The 20,682-nt window shown below is 41.3% G+C and overlaps 1 protein-coding gene across 3 annotated transcripts in view; it reads left to right on the forward strand.

The window, feature by feature from the left end:
• The first annotated feature begins 2,053 nt into the window (after positions 1-2,053).
• Positions 2,054-20,682, forward strand: part of KIF26A (kinesin family member 26A) — a 157,299-nt gene continuing 138,670 nt past the window's right edge. For 2 of the 3 annotated variants that reach the window (XM_073638633.1, XM_073638635.1), the window contains exon 1: positions 2,054-2,769. In XM_073638633.1, coding sequence (XP_073494734.1) covers positions 2,635-2,769 — 135 coding nt within the window. In that variant the 5' untranslated portion in view covers positions 2,054-2,634. Of the gene's footprint in view, positions 2,770-17,865; positions 18,160-20,682 lie in introns of those variants that run through there. The other variant, XM_073638634.1, reaches the window with a different exon arrangement.

Consider the following 20,682-nt stretch of genomic DNA (forward strand, 5'->3'; position numbering starts at 1 on the left):
CCCATATGTATCTATCTATCCCATATCTATCCATCTATCTATATGTCTATCTATCTATCTATCCCATATCTATCTATTTATCTGCCCCATATCTATCTATCTATCTATCCCATATCTATCTATCTATCTGACATATATCTAATATCTATCTATCATCTATCCCATATCTATCTATCATCTATCTATCTATAGATCTCATATCTATCTATTATCTATCTATCTCATATCTATCTATCTATCTATCTATCCCATATCTATCTATCTAACATATATCTATTATCTATCTATCTATCTATCTATCCCATATCTATCTATCTATCCCATATCTATCTATCTATCCCATATCTATCTATCTATCTGACATATATCTAATATCTATCTATCATCTATCCCATATCTATAGATCTCATATCTATCCCATAACTATAAATCTCATATCTATCTATCTATCTATCCCATATCTCTATCTATCTATTATCTATCTATCTATCTATCCCATATCTATCTATCTATCTATCCCATATCTATCTATCTATCCCATATCTATCTATCTATCTATCTCATATCTATCTATCCCATATCTATCTATCTATCTATCTATCTATCTATCTATCTACCATATATCTATTATCTATCTATCTATCTATCCCATATCTATCTATCTAACATATATCTATTATCTATCTATCTATCTATCTATTTATCTATCCCATATCTATTTATCTATCCCATATCTATAGATCTCATATCTATCCCATAACTATAAATCTCATATCTATCTATTATCTATCTATCCCATATCTATCTATCTATCTATCTATCCCATATCTATCTATCTATCTATCTATCCCATATCTATCTATCTATCTATCTATCTATCCCATATCTATCTATCTCATATCTATCTATCCCATATCTATCTATCTATCTATCTATCCCATATCTATCTATCTATCTATCCCATATCTATCTATCTATCCCATATCTATCTATCTCATATCTATCTATCCCATATCTATCTATCAATCCCATATCTATCTATCTATCTATCTATCTATCTATCTATCCCATATCTATCTATCTATCCCATATCTATCTATCATCTATCTATCTATCCCATATCTATCTCTCTATCTATCTCTCTATCTATCCCATATCTATCTATCTATCTATCTATCCCATATCTATCTATCCCATATCTATCTATCTATCTATCCCATATCTATCTATCTATCTATCTATCTATCTATCTATCTATCCCATATCTATCTATCTATCCCATATCTATCTAACATATATCTATTATCTATCTATCTATCTATCTATCTATCTATCTATCTAACATATATCTATTATATATCTATCTATCTATCCCATATCTATCCCATATCTATCTAACATATATCTATTATCTATCTATCTATCTAACATATATCTATTATATATCTATCTATCCCATATCTATCTAACATATGTCTATTATCTATCTATCTATCTATGAAACACAAAGGATCAGGGAAGATACTTCCATCTGACAATGTATTGTCCCTGCCCTGTTAGTATATAGGCTGCAGCTGGCATTAGGGAGGTGGCAGAGAACAAAGGGTAAGTGCTGTATCTTAGGCAGGTAGTAGAGACCATGTATGCAAACTTTCCTATCCTCTGCAACTCCTCTCCCAGGTCTGTGGATGATGGGAGTTGCAGCAGTGAGTGCATTTCCCAGCACAATGCCAGTGCTCAGGTTACAGATAAATCAGCACGTGTGCGCTGTAACAATGCCACAGAGGCAGGAGCAGGAGCAGTGCCTGCGCTGGAGTGAGGGACACATAGGGGGACAGTAGGTGCTCTGCTCACTGCTCCAGCAGATTTTGTGCCGGATCAGATCACTAGATCGGTCCAGCTCGTCTGCCAATGCAGTTGTTCTGTATAGAGGTGGGAGACAAGCCAAGAAGTGGCTGCTGGGGGCTTTACTGGTGTGACAATGACGTCACGCCCACAGGACAGCCCCAAGTGACAGCTGACAGCCTGCAATTACCAGTGTGTAGTGAGCTGGCCTGAGCCTGGGAGTCCCATCACATCAGAGGGGCAGGGTGTGAAGTGAGCAGGCACAGACTATGCAGGCAGCAGCACATGATGGCAGGCAGCTCCTGTGCAGCACATCTCATCTAGGGCTACTCTTCAATGCCTCCTCATCATCACTCCCTGCTCTTCTTCTGCCTATCTGCTAACTTCTTGCATTGGACTACAAACACTTAAAGTGCTTCTCAGGTGCAACCATCAATGCATGCCCCTCTGGCAGAGCTGGGCTTCCCCAGAGCATGGCATGCGTCTTCTGTGCTTCTGATGACTTGATGATGGGAAGATCACATGGAGAGATTGCATTTGCACGTCCTTGTCGCTGCTGCTGATGGATCTAGGTGGTCTCCTGTCCGGCTGGGCATCCTTCCTGGCACAGACTGCAGCCCTGGTGGGACATTGAGGGGAGTGGTACCCTGATCACTGCTCAAGTCTTTTTTTTTTTTATGATATTCCGCATTGCTCCTGGACAGAATAAATCGCATCCTCCAGCACAGGATGAAGGGATAAGCACGTTTTTTTCTATTTGCTCAGGGAGCTGGAGATATCACACCAACTATGGCTTGTGAGAATTCATCTGGGTCTAACACTCCAGATAGGAAGAACCCCAGCCTGTTGGAGCTGGGGGCACTGTGCTTGGACTCGGAGATCATTTTTGGATTTACCAGTCATCTCTTGAGGAGGAGAGGCAAGGTGAGGATCCCCTAACACATCACTTAGTCCCTGGTTCTGGAACTTGGGACAGAGAGATGGGTGGGCAGATGGCAAATTGTTGCAAGCGGTTCAGCACCGGGGACAGCGCAGAACTCTGCACATCTGACAGATTGCAGGACCCTTGACACACTGTGCACTAGGCTGAATGTCTGACAACAGGTAGAGGACCTATACTAGGCTGAATGTCTGACAACAGGTAGAGGACCTATACTAGGCTGAATGTCTGACAACAGGTAGAGGACCTATACTAGGCTGAATGTCTGACAACAGGTAGAGGACCTATACTAGGCTGAATGTCTGACAACAGGTAGAGGACCTATACTGGGCTGACTTCTAGATTAGTCTCCTATGTGACCATCTGCATGCTCATAGTGTGGTCGGAAAATGCTTTAATTGGGCATGTGTGTAATTTCACATGGTGTGGAACCACAAGAACAAGTATGGAGAAGTCCTTTTCTTTTTGTTATCTATGTGATTTTGATATGATAGCAAACAATGAAAATCCTACCTGATGCTGATGGGTGACAGGAGCACTCAGATGAAACAAGCATATAAAATATTAATGCAGGCAGAAAAGGCATCTTGGGCACAGAGAGCAATCTTCATCGAGGGGGGGGGGTTACTTATTTAGGGTTCATCGGGGGGGTTACTTATTGAGGGCTTCATCAGGGGGGTCACTTATTGAGGGTTCATTGGTGGGGTTACTTATTGAAGGGGTTTCATCAGGGGATTACTTATTGAGGGTTTCATCAGGGGGGTTACTTATTGAGGACTTCATCAGGGGGCTACTTATTGAGGGCTTCATCAGGGGGTTACTTATTGAGGGCTTCATCAATGGGGTTACTTATTGAGGGCTTCATCAGGGGGTTACTTATTGAGGGTTCATTGGGGGGTTATTTATTGAGGGTTCATCGGGGGGGTTACTTATTGAGGGTTCATCAGGGGGGTTACTTATTGAGGGCTTCATCGGGGGGTTATTTATTGAGATTCATTGAGGGTTACTTATTGAGGGTTCATCGGGGGTTACTTATTGAGGGCTTCATCAGGGGGTTACTTATTGAGGGCTCATCGGGGGTTACTTATTGAGGGCTTCATCAGGGGGTTACTTATTGAGGGCTAATCGGGGGTTACTTATTGAGGGCTTCATCAGGGGGTTACTTATTGAGGGCTTCACCGGGGGGGTTACTTATTGAGGGTTTCATCAGGGGGGTTACTTATTGAGGGTTTCATCAGGGGGGTTACTTATTGAGGGCTTCAACAGGGGGTTACTTATTGAGGGCTTCATCAGGGGGTTACTTATTGAGGGCTTCATTGGGGGGTTACTTATTGAGGGTTTCATCAGGGGGGTTACTTATTGAGGGCTTCATCAGGGTAGTTACTTTTTGAGACTTCATTAAGGGGGTTACTTTTGAGGATGATTTATAGGGGGGGGGGTACTTTTTGCTGCCACCCCTGCAGTTAAACCCATGCCTGCCAAGAGTTAATCATCTATAGTTTGCAACTTTGACAGCAGCTTCCTAGAGGGATCTGACCAGGGCTGTTCCCCTAACATCAATCAGCAGCTTTCATTCTCTTAACTTTTCTCTTCTTTCTATTCTCCAGGGTGTCCTGGAGGAAAATATCCACCAACAGCTAGCCTATTCTTATTACTGCAGTGAAAGCGTGTTGCAATGTGCACATCTATTGCATTTGACACTTACATGCAATTCTGCTTACCAACCTGTCTACAATAAAAAAAAAATCTGTATATAAAAAAGAAAAAATAATGCAATATCCAAAAATATAAATATGGGTACATTTTAAGGAGGGAGCTTTTGTAATCAAAACATTGATATTTTACCTTTTTATTTGCATTTATTTGGAATTTTATTTTGTCCTTTGCATAATCTTAACCTTAATCTGCTGATCTAAATTCGCCCGCTTGGTGCGCTGCTCAGGCGCCTCTTATATGCACTCAGCCTGAGATAAGTGAAGCAGAAGAGAGCGGTATTGGATGTAGAACAGATTAAAATTTAATAGCTCTGGCTAACTCCTTCAGTTCTGCCATAGCCTTTAGGGCATTGCAAGAGCAGGGCTGGAGCGTCTCATTATCCCTTTTAAAAATCTTTAAACTAGAGACATGCTCCGGTCCCATAGAGAGTGGCAGCGGGAGCAGCGCATCTGCCCTGGGGTTGAGCATTAAATGTGAAAAAAGTTGCTCAGTCTGCACCTATGTATTTTATACTGTATGATGATTGGTCCGTAACTAAAATATTGACCCCTTTAAATGTTTAATTGTCCATATATACCAAAATCATTACCGTAATGTAAACAAAAGTCGCCCAATCGTAGCGAATCTCCCAATTTGCCAACCGCTTATTGGCGATTGCTTTGTATATACAGCCCCCCGCCCTTTTTTTTTTTTTTTTTTTCGCACAGTATACGTAATCATTATTCCCCTCACCCAACAAAAATGACACATACCCCCGGGAGGATGCCTGCGCCTGAATAATACATGCTAATCAAAACTTGTGCACAAAGGGAGAGACAATGCGACTTTAAAATAGCACAGGTGTATTATTTAGAGTGAAAGTATCAGGGGGACGTAAATGTAATGACTTCAGCAGACCGTGTAATGTGTGGAGCCGGCGCTGTCCCACTGAGATGGATTAGATCTGTAGGACAGATCCCAATCTGTACGGTCTTCAGGCCTTAGAGCGACTCGCACCGCACAGGGCACATGCTGGGATGCCTAATTGTGGCACGACCAGGACACGCTGCATTATAACATGCCGTAATGTGCTGCGATACATGTGCAAAACAGTATAATAATATAAATCAAACAATAAAAATAATAATAATCTAAAAAAGTATCAATAATAATAAATAATAATATAAAAGGCATCAATAATAATAAATATAAAAAGTATCAATAATAATAAATAATAATATGAAAAGCATCAGTAATAGTATCAAAAGTATCAATAATAATAAATAATATCAAAAGCATCAATAATAATAAATAATAATATAAAAAGCATCAGTAATAATATCAAAAGTATCAATAATAAACAATATTAAAAGTATCAATAATAATAAATAATAATATAAAAAGTATCAATAATAATAAATAATATAAAAAGTATCAATAATAATAAACATTGTAACATTCCAAACAAAGTCCCCACTATTAAATGGGCACTAAGTAGGGGAATAACTAAAGCGAGGCCCCACAAACCATTTTTTTTTAGGAGGGGGGTCCACTTAGTTATACCTCTGAAATTACTGTGATGTTAAACATAATCTATTGTTCTCTGTAGTCAGCCACTCCAGATAGATGTGTGAATGATTATAGCTGCAGGGTTGTAGGCTTTGTACTCCTTTAAGTTATGCACTTGGCTGGGAAAGTTTCCTGAAAGTCAGAGTTTTAAATCTATTCATGGAGGAACCGTTCTTAAGTATGTATAACGCTTTTTAAAATGTAGGGAAGAGAGTGCAGATACGGGAGAAAGTGCGGCATGAAAAGATTGCTTTCCCTGGGGTTAAACTAGAGACTGTCATCTTGTGTTAGTTTAAGAGAGAATCAGTGAGCATAAGGACATAGAGGGTGTCAGGGGGATTGCTGGGTGAAGTTCTGCCTGTGACCAGTAGGTGGCACTGCTGCTTCAGATACTGCTGTGACTCTGCGTTGAGGGTAGGAAGCAGCTGACATCAGGGAGGGCGTGCTGTACAAAAGACAGGAAAATATTCTGCAAGTGGTGGAAAGTCACAAATCTCCGAAATCTCAAATGCTGGCTACGTACATGATAATGACGGACAAGGTGGCTTTCTGCATATTATTAGACTATTACGAGTAAAGTGGAGCATTGCTACTATGTTCTGAGGGACTAGAGATCCATCTATCCAGGAGCGACACAGACGGAAGAGACCCCTGTACAAGAACAATATATGGGCCCTTTGTAGTCCAGTAGCTCATCATAATACACAATTCCACCTGCTTTGGAGATGGGAGTGACCCCCTTACCTCTTGGGCTACTGTTGTGCCTGAACAGGTTGCACCAATAGTAAATCTGCCCCTTTATCCATCTATCCTCCCTGCATTGTCTATTGGAGTCTAATGTAGTCTAAAATCTACCTATTGTGTCATCAGGGGCTCAGGTTGTTCCTCTATATATCCTACAACATCTCTGCCCTAAGGATCTATATAATAGATATTAATGAATCAATTCAAATTTGTGTCAGATTTTATGATAGTCGCTGGACTTGGCAAATTCGAATAATTTGCAATTCAATTCACGTGAATCACCCAAAAAAATGCTTACAACCATTTCACACAAAGCAAATTGCATCAGTCAGAGGAGGCTCACATGACCTTCAGGGGCGGCCAGGTGGGATTCCCTGTTCTGCCTTGCAGCTATTGCATCACATGGTATAGTACAGCCAATCAGGAGGGACTATTATAGTCTGTATAAAAGCAGAGGCAGGGAATACAGCCGCTTTGTAGAGAATCTGAATAGTGAGAGGACGTCAGAGCTCAAAACTCAGTTATAGAGATAGGTAAAAAATAGTCAGAACATTGAATACACATGACAGATAGTGTGTTCAGGACAACAGTGAAAAATGGTGACCATCGGTTTACCCATAGATACATACGTTGAGGTCTCTGACATGTCTAAGGCAGTGTTTGTGTTAAATAGCTTGAAAAGTGTTCAATACAAGGAGACCTCAGAGCGTTACACAACTATTCATTGCAATAATCTACCTATATATGTTCTAACTATTATTTATCCCATATCTATCATTCTATCTATTATCTATCCCATATCAATCTATCATTCTATCTATTTATCTATCTATCTATCTATCTATCAGTCATATATATCTATCTATCCATCTATCCCACTCATGAAAAGAGAAAGCACCACACCTAAGCCATTGTGTTTCTTCCGTGCACTTTGATCATTGTTTCATTGTTGCGCGGTATACGCTTTATTTTGACGTCATCCACCTGTTTTGACAAGTTCTGATCTTGTCTGGTTACACTGGTCGAATTTCTGTTTTGTTCTCATGGAGTAACATAAAAGTCTAAAGTCTGCTAGAGAATTCAGTGCTAGGTGGCGCTGTGACGCACGACTCTTCAGAGAACAGAGTAGATTCTCCTGTCTCTCCAGATCATCACATTTTATTTCCATTTGCTGTGTGCTTGGATGCAATCTTCTGTTCTCTGTTATCAGCCATTTCAGGTTAGAAAGCTTCCCTACTGTAATGATCACTACTTTACCCCCTGAGTGTTGTTTTCTGCATTTTATACTGTATGTCCCGGAGTTTGGGGATGTTAGCAGGTGGCAGTACCCTCATCACTAGCCTCTGACGGAGCATTTCCTTGCAGGGTGCCATAAAGGATGTGGATGTCTTGTCTCCTGAATAAGGGCTGACAAATTAAGGAAACAGGCGGATCTTGCTGCGAACTAAACAAATGTGGAAATGAGTGGTACAGGAAGGCAGGCAGGCGATGCTACAGGCAACCACAGGTAGTGAGGTCCTGGCCATATGCTACAAAACCACCGGCACTGCTGGAATCCCGTTCATGCTGCGTCATAAATTCCTAGTTTTATCTGCTCGCATTGGATTTTCGTGTTTGGAATTGGTTAAGGTGGATGAGTCCAATAAAACCATCATTATTAATGTCGTCTATCCCCCCCCCCTTCCCCTCCCCGACCCCCTGGATCTTTGGTGGGGGACTTATTCTTCCACTGTGTAGAATTATCCTTAAATTCTGTATATTAGTATTAATGCTATACAGGTAGTCATCATATAATATACTCAGCTGAAAGTATATAATACAGACTAGCGAGCCCTTATCGTTACGCACATGGACTACTTTCACACCCATAGCAATTTGTAAGGCTATATTCTACCTCCCTGTGCCTCGATTTTGAAATAATTCATTATTATTAATTGTTTAGCCTCTCTCTTTTGTCCAACTATTTAGTTGTTATGAAAGTTATGGCAGCCATGACACCTACGTAGAAGTATGGGGGGGGGTAGGCTATTCTGGGGGATAGGAAATCTGGGGGATAACTCATAGTGGAGGTGTCATTCCAGACATCAGAAGAAGACAATGCAGATGCTGAGAGAATTACTGATCTGATATAGATATCTGGCTACTTCATGAATGAACGATCTATAGGAAGATCTACAGTAAGCCTGCCATGAGAGGTGGTGAGTTCTCCATCAATGGAAGTCTTCACACAGAGACTGGACAGACATCAGTCTGAGATGGTTTAGTGTATCCTGCATTGAGCAGGGGGTTGGACACGAGGACCCTGGAGGTCCCCTCCAACTCTAACATTCTAGGATTCTATCTTTCTAAGATCGATCTTCTGCAAGCCTAGATAGGTCCACCAGGGTCTTCTCCACCATTATATTGATAGCATCAAGACATCAGATTTCTGGTCTTCCTCTTCGCCTTGTTCCTTCTATTCTTTCAACCATGATACCCTTCTCCAATGATTGCTCTCTTTGTATGACGTGTTCAACATAGGCAAGTCGTAGCTTGGTGAACCTTGCTTCGAGTGAAAAGTCTGGCTTGATTGGTTCCAAAATTGCTTCGCCATCCACGGAATTGCAACGAACGACATATGAATGGTCTACCTGGGCTTCACTACAATACAGAAGCGTAACTTGGAAAATATGAGCCCCAATGTAAAATCTGTAACAGAGGCCCAATTCCCATGTGTCATTTATAATACTGGTGTCTTAAAGCAGTAGATTGGCCTGTACTTTTAGGAAGTGGTTGCATTTCTAATGTCTGCGGTCAGTGGTGTAACTTGAGTTTTGTGGGCTACCAGTGCAAAATTTCCAATAGGCCCACAAACTATTCACAGATCTTTAATAGAATTGGCCTTCTCATATTCGCCAAAATGAACTTTTTAAGCCCCTCCTAAGTTTTCATGGCCCGGGTGTGACTACAACCCCTGCACCCAATATAGTTACGCCTCTTCTGTGGTTTGATTCCATCTCAGGACCGAGACTGTCCCTTGTACTATCATACAAATTCTATGTAGGGCTTGACCTTCTCCCCTGCAACCTCAATCATGTATTGCCTTCAGAGGAGACCTGCTGCCGTCTCCACAGTTGGCTATGAAATTTTGTGATATCACTGATGGACAGTTTTTAGCTACAGTTGACAAACCTAACTCCAAAGAGTTGAGATAAAGACTATTGAATGTGCATGGAAGGCATAGGTCTTGTAGGCAGAAATTAGACCCACGATATTGAAACGGTCATATGGCCATCGGCTACAGCGGGTGTGTGGAGTTTTGTCCAAGGGTAGATGGAGTTCGGATCTCCGTTTTGTATTCCTTTTGTCCCTTTAGATGACCATGGCAGCTGATCACTGGCAATAAAGTCACAGCAACAACTAGTGATCGACTAGCATGGTGTCATGCTCCTGGGTTCGAACCGTTGAGCCTGTGTTTTGTGGTCGGCTTCTCTGTCCACCGAGCCACAGCAGACACAACTTTTCTCTGGGTGGTTAGGGTCTGTTATTCTGGCTGCAGAAGTCTGTTTAGCATAACACAGGTGTTTTCATTTGTCTACCCTATCACCTTTCGGATGCGGCTTTATATTCTTTCCTCCTGCTGGTGATAGTCTCATTTTGTATGTCCAGACATTCTGTTGTAGTTTCAAGCCAGTCAGTGAAATTGCAGCTAGGATTTAACTCCTTGCTGTTTCTGTTCTTGACTCTGCTCCTATTTTCTCTCCCTGTTTCGAAAGAAGGAGGCACATTGCCTAACAGTATGTACTTTATTCTTTATGTTGTATTCCGTGGTTTGTTTTGCTCACTCTGGGATCTTTTCTTTTTTCAGCACACTTTCCCTTTTGTAGGTAATTCACACTCTGCTCTGCCCTCTGCTTTTTCAGGAGGAACGTGAAGCACTCAACGCCCTTTCAGGCAGCATAGGTCCGAGTTGCCATCTTCTAGTCTGTGGTTAGGGCTATCTCTGCTCATGCAGGAACCACTAGGGACTGCGGGGTCAGGAGCTCTAGTCTCTAGACAGGGGCATACATGGGAATCATGGGGCCCCATAGCAGAAGTTCTAATTGGGACCCCCACCCACAAGAAAATGTAAATAATTGTTGGGGTCACAGAATAGCATATCTCATAACTTTCCAGCCTTTACAAAGTTATTTTCCTCCTGCTGAAGTCCCAGATCCCTCTTTCATTGTCCCATAAAGTATGATGCCAACAAAAGTGCCTGCCAAACACAGTATTATACCCCCATGGTGAATTCCTCCACATGCACAGTATGATGACCCTACTGTACCCCACCTCAACTCCCAAGGCAAAGTATGGTGACCTCAACTGTGACCCCCACACAGCCCTCCATGCAGTATAATGGGCCTACATACAATATAGTGGCCCGCACTAGCCCTCCAAACAGTATAATGGCCCCCACACAAACCTTCACACTCCACATGGTCCTCCATGCAGTATAGTGCACTGTGATGTGGGGCATCCTGATCTGTGTGTCTGCAGTGTGAAATCAGTGGCCCACCCCGCGCCCTGTGTGACCCCAGTATAGAAGCAGTGCAGTGTAGGCAGGGGGCAGGGGGCCCGTAGAAGCTGCCAGGAGTCTGCAGGCAGCAGCGGATGATGCAGTCAGGCAGATGCAGCAGAGTGCAGGCGGCTACAGTGCTAGGACAAGCTCGGATCTGCTGCCCCCAGTGTCATCCTCCTGATTCTGGGACTTCCGGTTGCTCCTGGTGCTGGATGCTCAGAGCCTTGCTGGGTCCTGTAGTCCGCCGCACTGTCTCACCTGCTGCAGCTCCTTCTCTATCTCCCTGGCTTTCATCACGATGGGTCCCAGCACCGCATACACCAGCGCCCGGACCTGCGGTGACCTGCGTCAGATGCAGAGGAGGAATGATGGGAGAGGGAGTGTCACATGACGCTCCCTCCTCCCGTCATTGCTTTCAACTGAATCGACATCTGCCCACCGATACAGTTGAATGCGGAGCGGGGGGTGCGACGCTGACTGGCCAGAGAAGGGGAAGGGCAGATGCAGGAGTGGCGGTGGGGCCCCCCGGCTCACGGGCCCCATAGCAGTCGCATGGCCTGCTGCCATTGGCGGTACGCCACTGTCTGTAGAGGAACCAGCAGAGTCAGTTGCAGTTTTTAGCTTTACCTATTATTCCGAGTTAGTTGCCACACTATACTACACATGGATACACAATGTTTCTTCGTAATGAGAATGAAATTAGTGTTACCATTTAAAACTACTTCAGTGAACTATGGAAAGAGTTAAGGAAGTCCGTTTTGCCTGAAGAGGTCATTGGCCTCTATTGGCCAGCACTGTGTTAAAATAGTAAAATCAGTTGATACTCGGTCTCTCCCTGTCCAGCTTTGGCTCGACACCGCTACTCCAGTCAAGGAAACCAAAAACCTAAAAGTGGAAAACCCCCTTAAGGCTGTGTTGCCTTTATTTGGTCCAAATTTATAAAGTTTTATATGATGTTTGTTAAATTTCGCATTCAACACTTCTGTCTACAGATGATTTCACAACTTTTACTCCACCTCTTCTAAAGTGAAAATTGTGACTTTTTTACAACTTTTTAAAAAGTTGTAATTCCTAAATCTAAGCTAAAACCTGTCTGACACCTACTTTTAAAAAGTCTTGAAAGTAGTGTAAAAATGCCAAAAATTTAAATGTGTTCCAAAACTTGGGACTTTTTTTTTACACAAGAAAACTAGTGCAAAAGCCCCACTGTATGTTTGTGATTCTTCGGTGCTAGCGAGGGCTCTGCTATGTACTTTTTTTTTTCTTTTGAAATTTTGTGCCCTGGACTCCCAACCCCTGTGCCCCCCCATGCTACACCTCTGATGGGCCCTAACTTTCCAGGGGCCCTAATGCCGCCACATGGACTGCTTTCAGTCTTGACTAAGTTTCTGGAGCAAGTATCCATGTTCTGCCTTACCCCATGGGCACGGCAGCGTGACTGGTTCCTGGCCCCTTACCCCTTGCACCGTGACCTACCACACACAGCACAGATTTCATTAGCGCCCTGCACTAAGACGACACATTACCGAGAGGTCAGACGCCATACCTGGACATTTACTTATTAGGTTTAGCTGCTGTCCACTAAATCTTTGAGCTTCTCAAACATGCACACATCCAGGAGATTAGCGGAGTAATCAGGCGCTCCCGATGCTTGACAGCTAGCCTTGCTTGCACTGTCTGCTCCATTTTTCAAGAAAAATACATGAATTGGTGAGGTTGAGATACTGGGGACAGGCAGGGGCCAAATAAAGACTGCACACACCGCCATGTTGTCCCCTATGTGATATGATATATCCCTCGCTGCTCAGGCTCCGGGACGTCCATAGCCTGGTGCCGGCCTCAGCTGTCGCCTACCACATTTGCTCTATCTCAGATGCCACTTATAGAAATCCACCCGTCCCATCAGGAAGACATGAGCTGCTGAAACATTCTGTTCTCATATGGTTAATAATGAAATCCAAGAGTCAAGAGTGAAGGGATAATGTGTGGAGAGGAGCAGGGGGCACCGCTCACATTACCTAATGCTGAGGGGTAACATATCCCCGGCTGCTACAGAAAGAGGGCGACTCTGAAAAGTGATTGTAAGGGTCACTACGAGCTCTACAATGTATAGTATTTATCCGGCTCTAGGGGCCAAATTGTCTATTTAGGGGTTCAGAGGTGCAGATTGCTGAACTTAGATGTAAACTAAGAAAAGTGTCAGCAGTGAGAAGTAGGAGGACGGTGCAATAAGACAAGAGGGTCTTACAGGTGGACAGATGTCCCATCCAATATCTATCTTATATCTACAGAATGTCAGATTCATCTGTCTCATAGGTCTCTGAGCTACTACATCACCTCAATATCTGGAAGGCTATTGGTGGGCCGCATCCATTTTTTTTCATCTCATATCTATTATCTATCTATCTATCTAGAAAAATACAGGTGCAGCACTAGCAAAGATCTCTTTATTAGAAAAGTAATTGTGTCCAAAAAACACCTTCCAGGCAAAACCAAACCTCAAGGTATCCAAAAAAGACAAAGGCAGCAGTGCATAGTCCAAAATAGGGTGATTTATTGACCCATCATGTCAGGACGACGTTTCGGTCCCCACTGTTAGACCGAAACGTCGCCCTGACATGATCCCATATCTATCTATCTATCTATCTATCCATCCCATATCTATCTATCTATCTATCTATCTATCTATCTATCTATCTATCTATCTATCTATCCCATATCTATCTATCTATCTCATATCTATCTATCCCATATCTATCTATCTATCTATCTATCTATCTATCCCATATCTATCCATCCCATATCTATCTATCTATCCCATATCTATCTATCTATCCCATATCTATCTATCTATCTCATATCTATCTATCTATCTATCTATCTATCTATCTATCTATCTCATATCTATCTATCTATCCCATATCTATCTATCACATATCTATCCCATATCTATCTATATATCCCATATCTATCTATCCCATATCTATCTATCTATCTATCTATCCCATATCTATCTATCTATCCATCCCATATCTATCTATCTATCTATCCCATATCTATCCATCCCATATCTATCTATCTATCTATCTATCCCATATCTATCTATCTATCTATCCCATATCTATCTATCTATCCCATATCTGTCCAATATCTATCTATCTATTAATCTATCTATCTATCTAGTATCTATCTATCTATCTACCTCATATCTATCTATTAATCTATCTATCTCATATCTATCTATTCCATATCTATCTATCTATTTCATATCTATCTATCTATCCCATATCTATCTATCTATCTATCCCATATCTATCTATCTATCTCATATCTATCATCTATATATCTATCTATCTATCTATCCCATATCTATCTATCTATCTATCTATCTATCTATCTATCTATCCCATATCTATCTATCTATCCCATATCTATCTATCTATCTCATATCTATCATCTATCTATCTCATATCTATTATCTATCTATCTATCTATCTATCTATCCCATATCTATATATCCCATATCTATCTATCTATCTATCTCATATCTATCTATCTATCTCATATCTATCTATCTATCTATCTATCTATCTATCTCATATCTATCTATCTATCTCATATCTATCATCTATCTATCTATCTATCTATTATCTATCTATCTATCTATCTATCTATCCCATATCTATATATCCCATATCTATCTATCTATCTCATATCTATCTATCTATCTCATATCTATCTCATATCTATCTCATATCTATCTCATATCTATCTATCAATCTAATGAGTAGATTTCCAAAGACCCCATAAATAATTAACCTCCCAAAAAGTAACAAAAAAATATCTATCCCATGTCTACCTATCTTCTGGCAATTAGGTTCATGTGTGTCTATCTCATAACTATCTATCATATTGATTTATCTATTTCTTCATTCTCACATCTATACAATTTGAATCTATCTCACATCTGTCTATCAATTGCATCTGTCCACTTATCTGACGTCTATCTGTCTCTCTCTGTCTGATGTCTGTCTATCATCTCTATCCACTTTTCATCTATCCACCTGTCTGTCTATCCATCCTTCTAGTTAGTACGCGGGTGCACAACCTGCTCCCCAGGGGCCACATGTGACCCCCAGCCCTCCCGGACTCCTCGGGGTTCAGTAACTCTCAAGCCTATGGGGATAGCTGCACAAATCATATTGTTGTCGTGACTTTTTCTGGGCGACTACATAGAGGAGCACAGGACCCTCTTTTTCTATAATAATGCAAGTTCCAGAAGTGGATCCCCTGATAATAAATGATGGCATATATGGCACTGTCGCTGTATACCTCGGATCAGAATACTCTTCATATTTTAGGCGGTACGATCCCAAAATTTGGCACCCTGATCAAAATAAGTCTGTGCACCCCCGATCTAGTATCTCTGTCATGTCTGTCCTTAGTACATATATCTTAAGTCTTTTACTAGAGCTTTCTATCTGCTTCATATCTGTCTACTTATCTTACATCAACATTAAGTGGGCCAGTAATATATAACCTGGACATGTAAATGTCTCCAACCTCTGAGCCGTCAGCCCCGCGGCCCTTTCCAGGCTGCTGTATCCGGGTCCCTTAGTATTATATGAATGTCTGCATACATTATCATAGGCACAAAAATATGCAAATTTGTCGTGAAACTAAAAGAAGACTTTTGAGGTCATAGGATTGGATAACTTTGCTATTTAGATGAAGCATTTAAACTATTCTATTCATATGATGTGGTCAAAACAAAAAATTTTTGGTCGCCCTTACTGAAAAATTGTGACACATCGATAGATTTGTGCAGTAATTGTGGCAGGATGCAAAAGGGATGGGGTTTGTCAAAACCACCACCATGATATTTACTGTGGGGGTCTTCCCAGGTGGTCTAGGGATGGGGATGAAATATCCCGTAAATGCCGCTAGGTGTCCACTGTGTGTCTAGACTAGTGGGGTCTATATTTTGTGTTCAAGCTGTTGGGGTATATTCACACAATGAAGTATAGCCCTAAAATTATTGCAAAATTTGAGAAAAAATTGCAGTATTTTTGCAGAATTGTGATAAAACTCTAGGATTTTACCCACATTTTTTGTAATTGCAGCAATAAACCACAACATGATCACATCATGTGCGTCAGTGTATCTAAGCTAAGAGGATGGGGGTCTTCCAATGTTATCAAAGGCACCGCTCCCACCATAGCCAGAATAGCACACGCATTGTTCTCAGATTGCAGGAGAATTATAAATGATCACAAAATTGAGCATTAAAGGGTTTGTCTCATGATGGTCTGCAGGAGCAGCCACTCCTCAGACTCCAGGCTTCCTGCATGCGCACTCCTGCTGGATGGACAGTTCGGACCAGCGTCTTTTTTGCGTTGCGGCCCCCAACTGTGCACTCTCTGATGCCGCCATGTGAGGCAGCTTTGGCTCTGCAGCGTCAGAAATACATTGACACGAAAACTGTCTGGGATCGGGACCTTAAGTGTGCTTCAGTGATCTATTGGGAAGAGCTTGTAAGCACTGAAAATGTTTGGCCACTGCTGCTAGCCTGTAGCGGTGGTCGGTAACCTAGACAACAAGCAGTAAAAAATAAAATGAAAAATCCTTCCATTCGGAGAGTTTTTTTTTTTAATAACAAGTAAATTGCAAAGTTGATTGTTTTTCTCTTGCAAGAACATGGGAATGACCCTTAAAATCTCCAGAGCCCCCATGCAAAATCTTTAAAGGGCATCTGTCAGTAGGATCAACACTCCTAAGCCGTCTATATGGACACGTAGGTCATAGGAAGCTGAATAAAATGACACCTTGTTCTCTGTGATCCGATGTCTTATTCCAGAGGAATCTACACATTTCTTAATATGTAAATAAGCTGTTAAGATCTATGGACTGGACATAGATCTCCCTGAGAATCTGTCTCCAGAGCTTATTTTAAATGAAAGTGGGCGTTGCTAGTGTGAGACATGTAATGACTGACAGTCCGCTCTCCTGATCTACGTCTCACACTGGTAATGTCTCCTGGTAAGCTCTGATTCTCATAAGATCTATGGGCCGGACATAGATCTGTAACAGCTCATTTACATATTAAGAAAAGTGTGAATTGCTCTGGAATAAGACATCGGATCCCAGATATCAAGGTATCATTTTATTCAGCTTTCTATGACCTACATGCCCATATAGACGGCCTAGGAGGAGGATTGATCCTACTGATAGATTCCCTTTAACTGGGCCAGTCATCAGCTATGCCCATGACTATTATTATTGTTACATTCTTTATAAAATGATATATTGCCCTGAGAGAATGGATACATTCTGAGCAGGGGTATAGTATAAAGTTACCAGACCCTGCTACACTGTAACAACTCAGCTGTAAAGTCAACACAGTCAGGTCCTGGCGTCTTCACCCACAGTTTATATTTGCCTTTTCCTGCCTGCACTGGGGCATGGCTGGGATCCTGCTCCTGTGCTGGACCCTGTGTCTGTGGGAAAGTGCAGCAGTCCTGGTGCTGATCATCAGTCTGCCCCTCCCTGCACTCTCTGCAGCAGCGGCGGCGGCGTCCTCACTCCTCAGTCTGGCCAGTCCGGAGCTGCAGAGAGGAGGCTGCGCTCCCTGCTGCCCCTTATTGCCCCTTATACCTTCATATTGGGATTCCTGGGAAGACAGCATGGATGGCAAAATTACCTAGCAGAAGGCGCCTTGTCCTCTTCTCCATGACTGAGCTACTCTCTGTGCTGCACACAAGGAAACCCCACCACCACCATGGTCCCTGTGCTGGGCAAGGCTGGCGGTGCCAATCACACAGGGCTGGTAAGTTGAAGAACTTTTGCTGGCAAGGAAAACTTTGAAATTGCTTTGCTTCAGGGATGAAGAATACAAAACTGAAGACTTCCAGAGGCTGAACTAATTCTTAGTGTGTGAAAATGGACTGAACACATAGTAACGCTGATATATGGTGGTCTGCCTGCATTGTAATTGTAATAATGGCAATTAATATTGTATATATATATACATAATCCATATGCAATATTAATTCTCAAATATATACACATACTTGTACCCTCTCTAATACTTATTGTACTACCACCACTACTACTAATATTATACAATAATATAATGATATCATAACAATAAAATGTATATATATATATATATATATATATATACACACACATTATATATATACACACACACACACACACACATATATATTAATTCTCATACATATACACATACACCATTTCTAATGCTTCCTGTACTACCACTATTACTAATAATACATAATATTATATAATATAATGTGTGTGTATATATATATATATATATATATATATATATATATATATATATATATATATATATACACATATATATACACACACATACATACACACACACACATATACATATATATGCACCACCTATATATTAAGCATAGAGAAATGACCTGTGCTACTATTATACTGATGTGAGAATGTAATTCTGGGGGATTTAGTACTACAGCTATATGTCCAGTAATTACATATAATATTAGAGGTGACATTACTTCACATTGCTAGTATCAATGTGTATGTAGTACAGGAAAAAGTTTCAGAATAACTACCCCTACAACTATGACAGCAACTGGTAGCTCTGGGGGAAATTCTGCTATTATGATACCTATATACATGTATGAATATATATACTGTATATATATATATATATATATATATATATATATATATATATATACACACACACACATGCATACAAATATATATATATATATATGCGCTGTATGAATATAGATATATGAATGGTATTCGGTAATATACATTTCCTAATGCCAATAATAAATATTATATATATATATATATACACATTTACACATATATATGTGTGTGTGTAATAGCACAAGTATGGTAATTCTCATCTTCTAATGTATAACGATTATACACACACATGGCGCTAGAGAATGTTAATAAGATACCACTAATACTACTACATGTATAATAAATGCAGGCAATATTACAAGACGTGCTCCTGCTCCTACTTCTGTTACCAATATCTGCACATGTGGCACTGAGGAAAAAGTTTCATAGTTATTGCTACAACTACTGTAAGTTTACCATTGCAAGCAATACTAGAGGAAGCACCAATACTCCTACTGCTTTACCAATATATGTGTATGGGCCATTGGAAAAAAATGTCAGACATACGGCCATTACCACCACTATACACACAGATCATGCAGCACTAGAAGTCCCAATACTACGTATGTGTGTGTGGGTTCGTATGTAGCACTGGGATAAGTGCAATCTCTGCTATTAATTCTTCTCTGTGACTGCGCTGCTACTTACTACAAAATCAAAATCAATTCTATATACTTGCATTGGAAAAAGTTCTACTGCTACTATACATATTCATAAAGCACAGGGAGGAGTACCGCCATTACGTGTACATCTACCAGGAATACTGCCATTACATGTACATGTACCAGGAGTACCGCCATTACATGTACATCTCCCAGGAGTACCGCCATTACATGCACATCTCCCAGGAGTACCGCCATTACGTGTACATCTACCAGGAATACTGCCATTACATGTACATCTACCAGGAATACTGCCATTACATGTACATCTCCCAGGAGTACCGCCATTACATGCACATCTCCCAGGAGTACCGCCATTACATGCACATCTCCCAGGAGTACCGCCATTACATGCACATCTCCCAGGAGTACCGCTATTACATGTACATCTACCAGGAGTACCGCCATTACATGTACATCTCCCAGGAGTACCGCCATTACATGTACATCTCCCAGGAGTACCGCCATTACATGCACATCTCCCAGGAGTACCGCTATTACATGTACATCTACCAGGAGTACCGCCATTACATGTACATCTCCTAGGAGTACCGCCATTACATGTACATCTCCCAGGAGTACCACCATTACATGTACATCTACCAGGAGTACCACCATTACATGTACATCTCCCAGGAGTACCGCCATTACATGCACATCTCCCAGGAGTACTGCCATTACATGTACATCTACCAGGAGTACCGCCATTACATGTACATCTCCTAGGAGTACCGCCATTACATGTACATCTCCCAGGAGTACCACCATTACATGTACATCTACCAGGAGTACCACCATTACATGTACATCTACCAGGAGTACCACCATTACATGTACATCTCCCAGGAGTACCGCCATTACATGCACATCTCCCAGGAGTACTGCCATTACATGTACATCTACCAGGAGTACCGCCATTACATGTACATCTCCTAGGAGTACCGCCATTACATGTACATCTCCTAGGAGTACCGCCATTA

This window comes from Phyllobates terribilis, unplaced genomic scaffold (assembly GCF_046119375.1).
Source record: "Phyllobates terribilis strain yellow unplaced genomic scaffold, ASM4611937v1 Scaffold_7__3_contigs__length_470593459, whole genome shotgun sequence".
Taxonomy (NCBI): domain Eukaryota; kingdom Metazoa; phylum Chordata; class Amphibia; order Anura; family Dendrobatidae; genus Phyllobates; species Phyllobates terribilis.